This window comes from Sebastes umbrosus, chromosome 11 (genome assembly GCF_015220745.1).
Source record: "Sebastes umbrosus isolate fSebUmb1 chromosome 11, fSebUmb1.pri, whole genome shotgun sequence".
NCBI classification, from domain to species: domain Eukaryota; kingdom Metazoa; phylum Chordata; class Actinopteri; order Perciformes; family Sebastidae; genus Sebastes; species Sebastes umbrosus.
Genome location: NC_051279.1, coordinates 26,667,398 through 26,683,999, shown reverse-complemented (window position 1 = coordinate 26,683,999; position 16,602 = coordinate 26,667,398). Strand labels below are relative to the sequence as shown.

At 40.2% G+C, this 16,602-nt stretch overlaps 1 protein-coding gene across 4 annotated transcripts in view; it reads right to left on the bottom strand.

Moving 5' to 3' along the window:
* ano10a (anoctamin 10a) overlaps nt 1-16,602 on the bottom strand; it is a 36,663-nt gene that overhangs the window by 19,879 nt on the left and 182 nt on the right. The window contains exons 2-13 of one of the 4 annotated variants that reach the window (XM_037783572.1): nt 13,251-13,305; nt 11,738-11,890; nt 11,462-11,659; nt 10,460-10,594; nt 7,962-8,081; nt 6,812-6,996; nt 6,278-6,662; nt 6,093-6,148; nt 5,899-5,973; nt 5,004-5,192; nt 4,702-4,893; nt 4,400-4,528 (exon numbers count right to left, since the gene is read on the bottom strand). In XM_037783572.1, coding sequence (XP_037639500.1) covers nt 4,400-4,528; nt 4,702-4,893; nt 5,004-5,192; nt 5,899-5,973; nt 6,093-6,148; nt 6,278-6,662; nt 6,812-6,996; nt 7,962-8,081; nt 10,460-10,594; nt 11,462-11,659; nt 11,738-11,870 — 1,797 coding nt within the window. In that variant the 5' untranslated portion in view covers nt 11,871-11,890; nt 13,251-13,305. Of the gene's footprint in view, nt 1-4,399; nt 4,529-4,701; nt 4,894-5,003; nt 5,193-5,898; nt 5,974-6,092; nt 6,149-6,277; nt 6,663-6,811; nt 6,997-7,961; nt 8,082-10,459; nt 10,595-11,461; nt 11,660-11,737; nt 11,891-13,250; nt 13,408-16,602 lie in introns of those variants that run through there. The other 3 variants (XM_037783571.1, XM_037783574.1, XM_037783573.1) reach the window with 3 other exon arrangements.

Here is a 16,602-nt window from a genome sequence, read left to right as displayed (position 1 = left end):
ATTCATCAGTTGGACATCACATTGGATATCCGCAATGTGAATTAGGGATATCTGCAAATTAATTATTAATTATTAATTAATTAATTAATTAATTAATAGATATCTGTAATGAGAAACCCCATACACATGAATGGCAAAAGTAGTTTGAATCATACTAGTCAAAATGTAATTACAGATATCAAAAATTTGAGTTTTGCCTCGTCAAAATAGAATTAGGGATATTTTGAATTAGAGTTTTGACTAGTCAAAATGACGTTGCAGATATACCTCTAATGAATATCCAGTCTAGCTATTAAATGTTACAACGGCTTGCCATACCTGAGGTCTAACTGCTCCAGTGTGTCATCGTGTGCAGGATGCCATTGCAGGACGGATCACTGACACACACAACCACACAGAAAAAGAGAGTAATAGCCTAACGCACGCTGTGAGCTGCCCTAGTTTTTTTGTTTTTTTTCTATGCTCACCAGAGCAGCACTTCGCCTCCTCTCTTTATTCAGGTGAGGGGGCAGAGTATAAGTCAAACAGGGAACATCACCCCGGGGCCGGCGTGCAGTCTATTGCTATAAAAAGTCATGTTCGGGAGACAGTTTGAAGGAGGCGGGGATGGATGAGAGGTGGCATGCTCCCTGTTAGCACAAGGGTGCGTCACTTTCCTACCGTCTTCTTGGCTGACTTTTTTTAATCAACAAGACTGCAATCCTAAAGCTCTGCAAGCAGCTCCTAGAGTGTGGCCATTAACCAAACAATACAAGTGTTGGATGGAACAATCAACACACTGATGATTTTGTTATTCTTACAGCAGTGAGGTCAAAAATATTAAAGGGCCAGTGTGTTGCATTTAAAGGGATCTATTGGCAGAAATGGAATATAATATTAATAAGAATGTTTTCTTTAGTGTATAAATACCTGAAAATAAGTGTTTTTGTTACCTAAGAATGAGCCGTTTATATCTACATACGGAGCGGGTCCTCTTCACAGAGCTGTCCGCCATGTTTCTACAGTAGCCCAGAACGGACAAACCAAACACTGACTCTAGAGAGAGCCTTTCACATTTTTGAGTCTTCCACCGTTGTTTTCCTACACCCTGGGCACACGGGAGAAGTTTCAGTTGGTTGCAATCTGCAACCTCACTGCTAGATACCGCCAGATCCTACACACTGCTCCTTTAAGTTTGTCTGAAGTTTGCCCCTCTGTAACACAACTGGCTTGTTGAAGTTGACACAGTGTCATGAAGTTGGAGCTGGAGGAAAGCTCTGGAAAGTGTTGGATGGATGAGCGGACGGACCGTCTTCACCATAGAGCGCTCCAGGGATGATGTATTTTTGGAGGCCAACCAGGAAGTTAGCATCGCCCTGGTTCCCTCGACAAAAAGCCAATGGGATTGTTCCAGTGGGTTTTGGATTATTGCAGAAAATGAGCTCTGTGGTAAACACACGTTTATGACACTTACACGTTCTGTTCAGCAAGATAATCTCCACAAACAAACACCACTTTTATGATTTTTGAAGCGTGAATGCAATCACCAGAAATAAAAAGCTAATGTGAGGCTATAAACGAACTACACCGTGGTCGCGTGAACGCGAGTATAAACACAACGAGGCTGTGAAGGAGGACGAGTCGGCCTGATGACGTTTAGTAGTCTGATTTAGACACTTGTTAGCAACCGCCTTTTTTGAGACACATAAAGGCTTCAAAATTCACTAGTGGGGTATTTATTGATGTGTTTTATGTGGTAGAACAAAACGTTAAAATCTATTCAGCTTGTGTTAACCACAGACCTTATTTCAGGAATCTAACTAAAAACCATTGACTTCTTGACGAAGGAACTGGAAGTGCTAAAATGCTCATTTCCGGGTTTTAGGACTCATTCCTGTAGCACTCTATTCTGAGCTCTGCTGCTAGTCAGGCATGAACAGGTAACCAACAACAAACTGGGAGAAAATGACAGCATTTCATTTAGTTACCTCGTTTGACAAACTGTTCACTATGTCACCTGGATTATGTAGCCACTATTCTATCTGTATTTTTGAGTAGTGTTTTGTATAAATGCAAATTCATTCATAAAGATATGAACAACTGATTGAGTCAGACCACTGAGAATCAGAACTTAGTTGTTCCTAATTAGCAATATAGACAGACTACAGAAATAGGTTTCACTCATCTCTCTTACTTACACTGTAAACATTCAATACATCAACAGTGACAGAAGTCTGTCCAGATGGGGGTTCCCGGGACAAAGTCAGTGATCTACACCTAAACAACTCAATCCATCTCTCACCAAAGGAAGGTTTTAATTAAACACAAGGTTATCCTGACAGCTGTTGAAGGAGAAAAATCACTCACAGTGAACAACTTTTCCATGAACAGCAGAGTTCATCATTCAGCTCTGTGTGTGCAGACCACACATTCAATCAAACATGCAGACAATCAATATGACCCAGTTTCTGCCTCAGTGTCAGCAGAGAGCCGCCGTACAGTGAGGTACAGTAGGACTTTATATACTGTAGAGCCTTTTACAGTCTAGTGGACGGTTAGAAGAATCAGCCCTCAGGAGATGGTGAAAGCAGCACAAACATACAAATGTTTTCTCTATGAATGTCCTAAAGAAGCCTCTCCACACTGCATCATCCATCCTATTCACTAAAGCCTCGCTGGTTTCTACGTTTGTGTTGTTATTTTGAGCTTTTTCCTCTGGAGGCATGAGGTGTGTGTGTGTGTGTGTGCTGTCGGAGAGAAAAGGGGAGGGGGGCTGACGCTAACGTTAATAGAGACGGACTCAGGAGAGGAAGAATCTGGATGTGGGGATGCTGGATTATAATAATATACACACAAAAGCCTGAACAATGATAGGCTGACAGGAATACACACACATCAAATCTCTCTCCCCTCCCTCAGTCTTTCTCACCCATTCACTGTCTCAAATCTGAGTTGGTCTAGTTTGGACTCTAGCTCCATCTAGTGAGAAGAAATATCCATCAACTCAACTACTGTAGTGTGGTTGAAGGTATCTACAGGCGCAGAGCAGGGCTGTACCTCCATGTTTCATTTAAAGGCCTTTATATTAAAGCTGAACCGAATGCTTTGAAGCTTCGACAGAGCTAGAGCTATACAGCTCTATAGCCAGTAATACAGCTTTCCTTGTAGTTAGCATTTTATATAGTATCTGTTCGAGAACAGAGCGTCAGTGTGGAACAGTTGTGTAAAAAAGCTTTGGACATAAATTGAGACCCCGAACGTTATGTTTCTCCATTTGGCTGTTATACCATTACACCATTGTAGGTTCCAGTAGTTGTAATGCAGGACACTGCAGGATTTAGTCGGTAGTGTACCTAGAGCACAGCCGGTTACAATAGAAGTACATAGCCAATACTGATTGGCTCTAGACCAAGGTTATAATAGTTGGATTTTTCAATTAGTCATTATTTTTATTTTAGGTTTAACTTTTCAATTTCGTTTTTGTTCATTTTTACTAAGTTTTCAGAGCGATTTTGCTCGTTTTATTTTGGTTTTAGGTTTCGTTTTTATATATATTTAGTTTTAGTTTTACAGTAGTTTTAGTTTATTTTTTATTAGGGCCAGCTATAGTGTCTCAGAAGTATGTAGCTACATATACAGCACATACAAAACGTATGGTTGGAGAACTGTTTAGGAATGGCCATGATGTTTAATCTTCACGCGACTTCAGTGTCCGATGTGAGTGTGAGTGTGTGCGTAGCGCCATCTCAAGTCTGTTCGGTTTCTGTGGTTCAGTGTCACGAGATTTGACGGAAATTCACGCAGTTTCCTTTTTTTCCGGTAGTGATATATCATAAATAAAAAACTAAAACGGAAAGGAATTTATGTTCATTTTTATTTTATTTTTTAGGCAATATCGTTTTTGTTTCCTGAATTTTTCTTAAAGAATATTGTTTTTATTTATTTTCAGTTTACAAACAATATTTTTTCATTGTTTATTTTAGTTTTAGTTTCAGTTTTAGTTTACAATAATAATCTAATTTTATTTTATTTTAAAGAAAAATTGTAGCTTGCACACTTTTCTAATATATAGGATGTTATTGTTATGCTATGTTCATATTTTATATTTTCTAAGCTATTTGTAGTAGTCTGGTATATCTATCTATCTATCTATCTATCTATCTATCTATCTATCTATAATAACCCTGCTCTGGACATCTTTATTTTGAAAAATGGACTTGACTAAACGCAGGTTGGCATTCTGACACAAGCCAAGCCTTGTTTTATAACAAGTCATACCACAATAATTGGATACTGTATGGGATCATGCTTTTGGGAGTGAATTTCTTTGTGCATGTGTGTGTGTGTGTGTGTGTGTGTGTGTGTGTGTGTGTGTGTGTGTGTGTGTGTGTGTGTGTGTGTGTGTGTGTATATGAATTACCTCAATAGCCACCGTCACCAGTATGAGCTGTATGTCTGATTCGGGAAAGTAAGCCTTGACTTGTGGAGACATGCCTATCAGCGAGCAGTTGGTCACAACGGCGATCACGCTCATGGCCTCAAAGGCAAGCTGGACACAGACAGTGAGACAGTTATAGGAACATGAACCTTGCTTTAAAAATAAAGAACATCAGGTTATGTGTTTAGCTTTTCTAAAAAATAACGTCAACTGCTTTCTTTATGTCAAGAAAAATCTGATAAATCCATGAAAAGTTGCTAAAGCAATCAGCCTGTGTGTCTCACCTGCCAGACTCCTATGTTCGCCGCCGGGTCAGAGAAAGGTCGTTTGAACACGCGACACATCTTGAAGGCGTCCGAGTGAACCTCTGTGATGTTGTTCAACACCACCAGGACGGCAGCCAGAGGGTAAACGCAGGAGAACAGACTGACGTATCCAAACAGCAGGAACAGCTCCAGGTAGTCATCGAAGGTACCCTGAGAGAGGGAGGCACAGATGGAGGTATTCACCTTCACTCTGAAGGTCACATAATACCAAAATCATCTAAAGGCTTTCAACTGCATAAAAATAGACCACATAAACCTACCAAGTAGGTGCTCATGTCGGCCTCCAGCCGGACTTGCTCGGCCAGAGGAAGCTCTTTGTCATCCAGAGTTCTTGCCTTCTGGACTTTGCGCATCATCTTCTTGTTGCGTCTCCTCTGGAGCCAGTAGGGCAGGAAGGCCTCCATGAACTGATTCAAGATCTGACTGGTGATCAACAACGTGGCCAGACTCTGGATACAGACAAGAACAGACACCAAGTGGATTGAGGGGAGGAAGGGGTATTTAAGGAAGGGGGTAGGACGAATGGAAAAGGAAAGTAAATAAAAGTGAGGAAACAGAAGAAAACCACAAAGAAAGTGAAGGTAGGAATTAAAGAGGGAAAAAAGAACACAGGGAGGAAAGGTGGTAAGGTGTAAAGAGGGAAGTGATAAAGGTATGAAGGAAAGAAGAAAGTAAACAGAAGTAAATTAACATAAACAAAACAAGGAAACAAGCAAGGAAGTAAAAGTTAACGCGATAATAACGCGTTAATGCAAATTTGTTTTAACGCCACTAATTTCTTTAACGTATTAATTCAAGTTCTGATCTTTAGGTTGTACTGGGCTCGAAACTGAGCTTGAAAATGGGTTCTATGGGTACCCACGAGTCTCCCCTTTACAGACATGCCCACTTTATGATAATCACATGCAGTTTGGGGCAAGTCATAGTCAAGTCAGCTCACTGACACACTGACAGCTGTTGTTGCCTGTTGGGCTGCAGTTTGCCATGTTGTGATTTGAGCATATTTTTTATGCTAAATGCAGTACCTGTGAGGGTTTCTGGACAATATCTGTCATTGTTTTGTGTTGTTAATTGATATTCAACGATAAATATATACATAAAGCAGCATATTTGCCCACACCCATGTAGGAAGGATGGAAGGAAAGCTAGGCGTACCTGTCTGAGCAGCACCATGTCCTGCATGACGAAGGCAATGTAGAACAGCGAGGCGAAGCAGTTGAAGAAGTTGAACTACGGGGAAAAGAGTCAAGACAGCCATGATGAGTGTTGACAAGAAGAGCTGCACTCTGATCACTGAAGGATGAAATTAGCAATGTTACAGAAAGCCTAAATATGTGATTTATACTCACTACTAATACTTTGAGGACCAAGTGATTCTGATATGAAGACTCTAGCCGGTGGTTTTCTAAAACACACAGAGGGGAAAACACAGTTGGAACATGTCAGTAACACAAATGAAGAGCAGAAATCTTCAGCTCTTTCCATTTCACCCACAGCACATTTTCATCCTACAGAATTATACACTACTACTCACCCCACTCAGTAAGGAACTCCGCAGCATATCTGTAGATGAGGTTCATGATCTCTATGACCACAGCGTAGATAATACTGGGGATGAACAACAGTATTCCTGTCCAGAATGTGGGCTCCGCATCATGGATTGACATCGCCCATCCCTCCATTATGAAGTAGATCATCATGATGTAGAGGGACAGGTAGAGGCAGAGCAGGACGAAGGGCAGGGACACCAGGTAGACACGCAGCTGCCTCTTGGCGTTGGGGTAGAGAGGCTCCTCGCGGCCCGTCACGGGGTTGAACCCGAGGACGCCGTGGAAACCAGGCCGCGGTTCTTCGAAGGCTTTCTTCCTGCTCAGCGTGCCCCAGCGGTAGGCCAGTGAGGCGCTGCAACGCTTCCACAACTGGTGGAGGAAAGGTTGGGCACAATGTATTATACTCCTTTCATTCATCTGGCTGCATTATCACACTATTATTTTAATAGTCCTTTAGATTGTTAATTCCACTTCAGGTGACCACGTGACTTATAAGCAGATACAATCACTGTCCATACCTCCAGGATAACAGTGCACCAGACCAAGTTGAACGCAGCAAAGATGACGTATTTGTCGTAGTCCTCCCAGTCAAACAGATAGTAAGGCACTCCAATGAGAGCCATAGGCACCAGGGCAAAGGTAAAGTACTCCAGGAAGCCAAAGTAGAGGGCCTGACCCTCACCATAGTAGTGTCTGATGTCATCTGCGGATAGAGAATGGAGAAGACAGTAGCGTTTAATGAGAACGTGCAAGTCGGTCAAAAATATGACAGGAAAATAATCAGAAACTGAAGAGAAATCAAAAGAGGAATAAAACATCCATAAAGGTTGAGAACAACTGAGCTGGAAGGCAAAAGGAGCATCATGTAGAGTAATAACATCTGTACATCAAAACAATGAACAATAATGTGGACTGTGTGTGCTTAACTCTAGGGCTGTCAAAGTTAACGAAAATTCGTATTAACGGCACTCGTTTCTTTAACGCATCTTGCGGTTTTTAAGGCTGTAGCAGGCTCATTTTAAAAGCTGTAGTGAAAAAATCCTAAGGAATCCATTGGTATCAACCATGTCATATTAGCTTGTCGCGAAGGAGATTAAATAACGCTCCAAATGTGCTCTAAACTTTGGCAAGGAAAAACTGGCATGGCCATTTTCAAAGGGGTCCCTTGACCTCTGACCTCCAGATATGTGAATGAAAATGGGTTCTATGGGTACCCACGAGTCTCCCCTTTACAGACATGACCACTTTATGATAATCACATGCAGTTTGGGGCAAGTCATAGTCAAGTCAGCACACTGACACACTGACAGCTGTTGTTGCCTGTTGGGCTGCAGTTTGCTATGTTATGATTTGAGCATATTTTTTATGCTAAATGCAGTACCTGTGAGGGTTTGTGGACAATATCTGTCATTGTTTTGTGTTGTTAATTGATTTCCAATAATAAATATATACATACATTTGCATAAAGCAGCATATTTGCCCATTCCCATGTTTATAAGAGTATTAAATACATTTAGAACAGATAAAAAATGTGCGATTAATCGTGATTAACTATGGACATCATGTCATTAATTGTGATTATATATTGTAATCGATTGACAGCCCTACTTATCTCATGAGGTTTCAAAAGACAAGACAATGAGAGACAATAGTATTTCTTCTACTTACCAAGAGGCTGAAGGGAGAGCTTCACCTTTCCGTACCAAGAAAAAGACAGCTTCTTCAGTTCCTCCCTCTCATGGAGAGGGAAAACTTGGAACAGGATCCCCTTGGACAGCAGTCTGCGAACTAGGATGTAAATAAGATAAATAAAAATAAAACACTTCCTGGGTTGTCATTTTTCATTACCATACATATCTGCTTTAGCATAGTAAGTCCTGATGAATGAAAACATTGTGTGAAGGTAGCTGGGTGAAGTTTGAATAATTAGGAAAACGATTCACTGACTTTTTTTGAGTGACGTGAAAACAGCTTTGCTGCATTTTTATCCCTGGCTTTTGTTTGTCTGAACTCACTTTCCCAACCAAATAAACACGCAGCTTCATTTTCTAAATCAAGGACAGGCAAACAATAGCTGTGAGCCAGCCCATTGTACACAGTGTACTGTCTATAGCAATCATTTCTATTGTCTAACACAGAGTGACTAAATATAAGTACATGAAAGCTCTATCGCTTCATCTGCCATTTCTTGAGTGCATCATTTGTCGAAAATGATTACATTCCGCTTTAACACGATTCCTCAAATAAAAGGCGCTGAATGGAGGCACCCTATCTCCACCGCAAGTTCATTGCTTCCTTATCGCGCTTTGGGAGTATTTCACTGCATTTGCATATTTATTGTTTCCATACTGCAGCCACGGAGAGAGTGAGAGAGAGACAAAGACGGAGAGAGTGAGGTACAGAGCTCAGTCTGCACCAAAGGAGAGGTGGAGGCAGAGGAGGGCTGCCTTCTTTTCTTGCAGCTTCAACATTTCACTACTGCTAAGAAACTCTCCGATATACTGGAGGTAAATGGAGATGTGCCACCATAGCTGCTGAGATAGTAAAATCTGAATTAGAACATCATCTGCTACAGAAAGAAGGAAAAACACACTGATTATGTCAATAAGTTAAATTCACTATTCAGTGGCTATTGTTTGTTAATTGGTTACCATTATGGCTGTGTATTGGCAAGAACCTGGCAATACGATACGCATCATGACACAGGGGTTACAATTCAATATATTACGATAAGGGCTGTCAATTGATCAAATTTTGGTGAGTAAAAACTGTCATGGCCATTTTCAAAGGGGTCCCTCGACCTCTGACCTCCAGATATGTGAATGAAAATGGGTTCCTATGGGTACCCACGAGTCTCCCCTTTACAGACATGCCCACTTTATGATAATCACATGCAGTTTGGGGCAAGTCATAGTCAAGTCAGCACACTGACACACTGACAGCTGTTGTTGCCTGTTGGGCTTGAGTTTGCCGTGTTATGATTTGAGCATATTTTTATGCTAAATGCAGTACCTGTGAGGGTTTCTGGACAATATGTTTCATTGTTTTGTGTTTTTAATTGATTTACAATCATAAATATATACATACATTTGTATAAAGCAAGAATATTCGCCCACTCCCATGTTGATAAGAGTATTAAATACTTGACAAATCTCCCTTTAAGGTACATTTTGAACAGATTAACTATGGACAATCATGTGATTAATCGTGATTTAATATTTGAATCATTTGACAGCCCTAATTAAAATATAAAAAAGAAAAAAAAGCAGCAAATTCTCACAGTTGAGGAGCTCTAACTGTAGAATGTTTGACCTTTCTGCTAGATAAATTAATTAGATGACTAACCTTTTAACGATCTGATGGCTCGCCGGCGGGCCCAGCCAACATTACTGTCTTTAAGAGGCTGTAGCCGGCTCAGTTGTTGTGACCTCTAGGATAATCACAGCCTCGTGACACTTCACAACCACAAACTACAGACCTAGAGCATTCAGAGGATGTATGGCTTTCCCAGGTAGATTGACAATAAGGGGGTTTCTGAGCTGTTTACACAACAGAAGTGCTCGCCATCCGATCGCCGAATAATGCAATTCATGCAGAAATCTCCAAATGTCAAAAGTTGTTGATACCAAATCACAGCATGGCTTTTTCCATGGTGTTCCTCAAGGTCTTGTTGTCTTAATGTGGTATTTTGGATGGATTGTTGATCATTTTTATTAATTCTCGAGTGGTAAAAAGGTTAACTTTAGCACCAAATCTGCGTGACAAATGGCAACCCAAAAATTGCTGCAAAAACTTATGAGACATAAATGAGGATAGAAATGGTCATCACATACTTATATCATAATAATCTTAGCCCTTATATACTTTCACAATTTTTTTTAATAAATTCATGTTTGGGGAAGAGTTAATTGATCAGAATGGTATCAAAATGGTTGACAATTAACTTTCTGTCAGTCTACTAACTGACTAGGGAGGCCGATAAGGATGGAATCTCCTATCATGGTATTATGCAGCTTATTAATACTGTATATACTGTGATATAGTAACATTTCTGTTTCTGGATGGTAATGTCTGCTTTAATCTAATCCAGTGAGTTAAATACCAGACAAACTGATCATCCTATCTGAATGTCAAAGTGACAGGCTGAGAGGTGGATAGACACTCACTTATAGATTTCCCGGGGTAAAGCTTGACCTGGCTGTGTCCCGGTACGTGAGTCTCATCTTTGGCCCGTAATGTGTCCAGCTCGTGTTTAATGATGTACTGACACTCAGCCGTGCTGAGGAAGGAGTCTCCGTCCCCTGGAGAGACACAAACACACGTACAGCCACCGTGACATTCACAACAGAGGCATGTTAAACAGCTCGGAGGCTGTGATAGTGAGGCCAGTGAATTCAAACTGTGACCAATACTGCAGTCAGAGTGTATCAATCGCACTACAATTCATTTTCCGGCTCTTTTGATTTTAGAGCACTTTGCAAGACTCCGAGCTGTGATTATTAGAAACACTGGTTATAATTCAGCAATAATCTTGTAATATCAAACAGCTTTGACTTTTTGATGCCACTGTTTTTTTTACTTGGACCACTACAGAAAATTGCAGATGAACATTTAATATCCAGGAATTCACATTTTAGACACCACCGTTCACTATCCCTGTAACAATGGCCACAATTTAGCACATTGACCATACATGGTCCAGCCATATACTAGATTTTAACCTAGTCTTGTCACATTGTCATTTGATAGATTGGTGTACATCGGACCGGCACATACGGGTACTTCGCACAAAGTCAAAGCCGCACCCACTTTGGGGGATAGAAAACCAAAGACTTCAGTGCAATTTGAAGTGTGTTTGGATTGTAATTTTGACAAATTGGTATGCATTCATCTCTTGTTATACAAACGTTTGTTTTATATACGTCTACTAATTGTTTTCCGATCTTGCCTGAACCTGAGCGTTCGTGATACCTTAATAATGAAGGTTGATCGCCGTCACGTCCCTTCAGTCTTCCCCAGTGGACGGATCGTGGTCATGCGAGCCTACTCTGGATGACGTATTGCCGGTCTGATGTATTATAAATATCGATGACGGCTGCTTTAGTTAAGACTTTATTCTACAGCAGAAATACTCACAAGACAAACAACAGCTTCCTCCTGGACTTTACCTTTAAAGTCTTTGAAGTTGTGTTTGTTGGCGCCGGTGAAGCCTCTCATGGATCCGTCGTTGAACTCCTTGAAGAGGCCCACGTCCTCAGCACCAGAGAGCAGCCTCGGCCTAGTAGCCCCCACCAGGAACATGTTTGGATTCTCCTTCTCCTGAGCCTCGACCCCGGGGCCCAGCTGCTCCACCAGCAGCTCAGCACCTGGGACAAAATGACAGGGTTAATAACACTGAATGTAACGGACAAACAGTGGAAACAAATTAACTCTGACTTCCACACCTCCATTCTGTTGTTTGTCTCGTATCCTGCTCAGTAACCATGCGATGGCTTCCTCCTTGGTGTCTGAAGCCAGCTCAATCACCACCAGAGGGGTGAACCTGAGGGGTGAGCCACTGCTGTCTGCTGACAGCATCTTTCCCTCTCCCAGAGAACCTGCACAGGAAATGAGCCACACAAAATGTGCTGTAAGAGAGGATTTCATACACCATGTGTATGTACATAACAATTTATATGATATACTATCTTAATAAAACGTATAATTTAAAAAGTAAAATAAAAATAATAATATAAAATTTGAAATTTTCAAAGTTAACACGATAATAATGCGTTAAAGAAAATTTGTTTGAACGCCACTAATTTCTTTAACGCATTGACGCAACTTGCAATTTTTAGGTTGTAGCGGGCTCAGAGTGAAGACTGGTATTATATGGAACTAAAAACCTAAGGAATCAATTGATACCAACCATGTCATCCTAGCTTGTCGAGAAGGAGCCTGAATAACGCTCCAAACTTGCACTAAATTTTGGGGAGGAAAAACTGGCATTGCCATTTTCAAAGGGGTCTCTTGACCTCTGACCTCAAGATATGTGAATGAAAATTGGTTCTATGGGTACCCACGAGTCTCCCCTTTACAGACATGCCCACTTTATGATAATCACATGCAGTTTGGGGCAAGTCATAGTCAAGTCAGCACACTGACACACTGACAGCTGTTGTTGCCTGTTGGGCTGCAGTTTGCCATGTTATGATTTGAGCATATTTTTTATGCTAAATGCAGTACCTGTGAGGGTTTCTGGACAATATTAGTCATCGTTTTGTGTCGTCAATTGATTTACAATAATAAACATATACATACGTTTGCATAAAGCAGCATATTTGTCCACTCCCATGTTGATAAGAGCATTAAATACTTGAAAAATCTCCCTTTAAGGTACATTTTGAACAGATTAAAAATGTGTGATTAATCACGATTAGCTTTATGGACAATCATGCGATTAAATTAAATATTGTATTCATATGACAGCCCTATACCTCCCACATTTCCAGCTTTGAGACTTTGCTTCAACATACTGTAGGACTATAGTGGGCGCTATTGTTGCTGTTGTAAATCTCTCATGTAAAATAGCAAACAGAAAGAGAACAAAACAGGGAAAGACGACTGTCATCAGAGCAAAGTCAAAGTAAATACTCTGGAAATCTCCACGTCTCCAGTGTGCACAGTGCACTCCCAGCAATCAGGAGATCTTATCATCAGCTGCTGTGATCTACTGACTGTACAGGGTGAATGAATCATGTATTCATCAGTGACCTGAGAAGTGACAGAAGCAGCTGACAGAAAGGGAGGGGCTGGAGGACTGTAGGAGCGACGCGTAATAACACGACATTAGTGCAATAAAAGTGTTGTTGGAAAGCATAAAAGTGTTGTTGGAGAGCTCAGCTGCTACAGGAGGAGTCTGCAGGCTGACACCGGACCGACGAGGCTACTTCTTCAGAGCTAAATCTCGGTACTCACCCGGATCTGTGTGTCTGTGGAGGAAACGGCTCCGTACCCAGCCTCAGGGGCTGATCTGTGAACAGTCAGATTAGATTAGAAAGGACATGTCTGTCTGTGTGTGTAGTTTGGAGGCTGAAGGCTGCTGGCTGCACCCGATGGTGGACTGGAGTCATGTTCTCCACGTCACGAGCAGCGCAGCGAGCTGCAGCTGTCTGTCACACCCACCGACGGTACAGTCCAGCAGCACTGTTACTGCTAAAGTCAAGTCACCATGAATCACTACATTCATTTCATAGTTTCTGTTTTTCCAAATTGTCTCCTAATGTAGATATTCAAAATGCATTTTTGTTAATTGTATTTTATTGTATTGTTTTTATTAACCCCTTCCCATTCCGCCCTCTTTATTAGAGGGTAGGTGGAGGTCAGGGGATGTTCAGGGGGAGATAAAAAGTTAACAGTAGATGTCACACAGAAGTGATCTGAAAGGTGGGAACCTGAAGATTAATTTGAGATGCAGCTCAGCACTGTGTGTCAAGTTGTTCTAGTCATTAATAAGAAATAAAAATGTATTAATAAATCAATGAATTTAAATAAAGTGTAGAACATGATGATAGAAGTATATGATGGTCAGCCCCATGCTCTATTATGTCTCATAAGTTGTTGCAGCAATTTTTGGGTTGATACCATTTGTTACACAGATTTGGTGCTAAATTTAACAATATTTTACCACTGGAGAATTAATAAAAATTATCAATAATCCCTCCAAAATACCACATTAAAAAATCAAGACCTTGACGAACACCATAGAAAAAAGTCATGCTGTGATTTGGTATGTTAACCTTTTGGCATTTGTAGATTTCTGAAAGAATTGGATTTTTCTGCGATTAGATGGCGAGCACTTCTGTTGTGTAAACTGCTCAGAAACCCCCTTATTGTCAATCTAGCTAGGAAAGCCATCCATCCTCTGAATGCTCTAGGTCTCTAGTTTGTGGCTGTTAAGTTTCATGAGGCTGTGATTATCCTAGAGGTCACCAAAGGTCATTTTATACAGTGAGGTCAAGTTTCTAGTCTACTATGGGGACTAACATCATCACAAATGAATACAGTTGGGCTCATTGGATCCACAAGAGTCTCAGCTTTACAGTGATACCCAATTTATGTAATTCAAGACTGTTTAGGGACCCCAGTATGCAGAAATATTCAGAAACACCATTTTAGAATAGGCAAAAGAAATTGCATGTGATTATCATAAAGTGGGCATGTCTGTAAAGGGGATACTCGTGGGTACCCATAGAATCCTTATTCATTCACATATCTTGAGGTCATAGGTCAAGGGACCCCTTTGAAAATGACCATGACAGTTTTTCCTCCGCCATAATTTAGTGTAAGTTTGGAGCTTTATTTAGCCTCCTTCACGACAAGCTAGTATGACATGGTTTCTTTACTAAAACCGTAAAATTCCAAATTGCATTAATGCATTAAAGAAATTAGTGGCATTCAAACGTATTTGCATTAATGTGTCGCGTTTGAAAATGTTGATATTTATTGTACACAGGTGGGAAATTTGGCCTGATGTCCTTGCTTGAGCAACAGTGAAGGATGCACTAAAATCAATAAGGTTCATCCTCTGGGGATCACAAATATCTATAATATAATTTAGGAAGATCAGTCCAGCGGGAGTGGGCTCCTGCCAACAGGTGGGGGGGCCCTGAAATATCACCTACGGTATAATATAATCATAATCCCTGGCATGCTTCCAGGCCCTCATCCAGCTCTGGGCCTTCTAAATCAGAGGCAAAATATGGGCCCTTCCTCTTTTAATACATCCATAGTAAACCATGTACAATTAATACCTCTTTCACACCAATGACCAGGGTTGGACCAGGGTTATCTGACCCATGTTAAAACCTCCTTTTGTCAACTGAAACCAAGCCAGTCAACAGGGGTTAATCCCTGGTCATGACAATTCAGATACGACCTGGTTCACAACCCGGGATGGTTGCAGGAGAAGCACACAGGTGGAAGTAATAATCACATTTTATTACTCACTTTTAAAGCACAACTTGGTCTGACCCCAGAATACATAATGGATCTCTTAACACCCTATATGCCTGTACGTGATACTAAGATCATCTGATCAGCAACTTCTTGCTGTTCCCAGTTCCAATTTTGTGACAAGAGGCGATCAGGCTTTTGCTGTCAGGTCTCCCAAACTCTGGAAAGCACTTCCTATAGAGATACGATCATCTAACTCTGTATCCACTTTTAAAAAACTTTTGAAAACACATTTCTTTTAGGATAGCATTCCTATAAGTAGAGGGGTATAATTATATGTATGTACACATCCGTTTCCGGACACATGTGTACATTTATACACATTTATGTATTTATACTGTATATTTGTTTTATCAACTTGTCCTACCATTTTACCACTTCTATTTGTATTGATATGTTTTGTGATGTTCTGTTTTAGCAGTTACCATATTTGTTTTACTTTATCTGCTTTTATTGTCTGATGTTCTGTTTTAACAGTTACCATATCTTTTACTTTATTTATCTGCTTTTATTGTCTTGTGAAGCACTTTGTAACATCTGTTTTGAGAAGTGCTATATAAATACATTTATTATTATTATTATTATTATTATTATTATTATTATTATTATTAATAATAATAATAATAATAATAATAATAATTATGGCACTCTTCCAGTGAACCATGTTCAGTGAGATAACACAGGCAGCTAAATGTTTTACAGACATATCATTTATGGAACTTAATCAATTACAACTGTGATTTTTCATGCTATTATAAGTGAAATCAACATGTTTTACACTGAATTTGAAAATTACAATATTAATGTTAACATAGGCTAATTATAGTATTATGTCCTCCTTGAATCATACTGTAGCTGGTTTAATGTTGTATCTACAATAATTATCTGCATTGTAACAAATACACTTGATAACAGCTAGGTAGACTGTCATTACTTCTATTTTTATGATAAATTACAAGATAAACTCAGAAAAAACAGTTTGTAAGTTTGTAAATCTGTGGGTAGAAAAATCACAGGCATTATAGTGTACTGTAGTGCACTGTGATGTTTCTTGGGCGCTACCCACATAATCAGCTGTGCTGCTCATCCCACAGATGCATGATCCTTACAAGCTGGACATCATTGTGAAGGTAAATAAACAGGCTTTCCAACCATGTAAAATACAATGACCATTAGCATTGTAACAACAGAGAAATAATCCACCAAACACTAGTTTCCGAACTTTTTTTTCCCAGTTTATATATATTGATATTTAGCTAGTATTGAACCTTTAGAAGAAGTACAGTAGCCTTAAAGGTTTCAGGTGACTCATAAC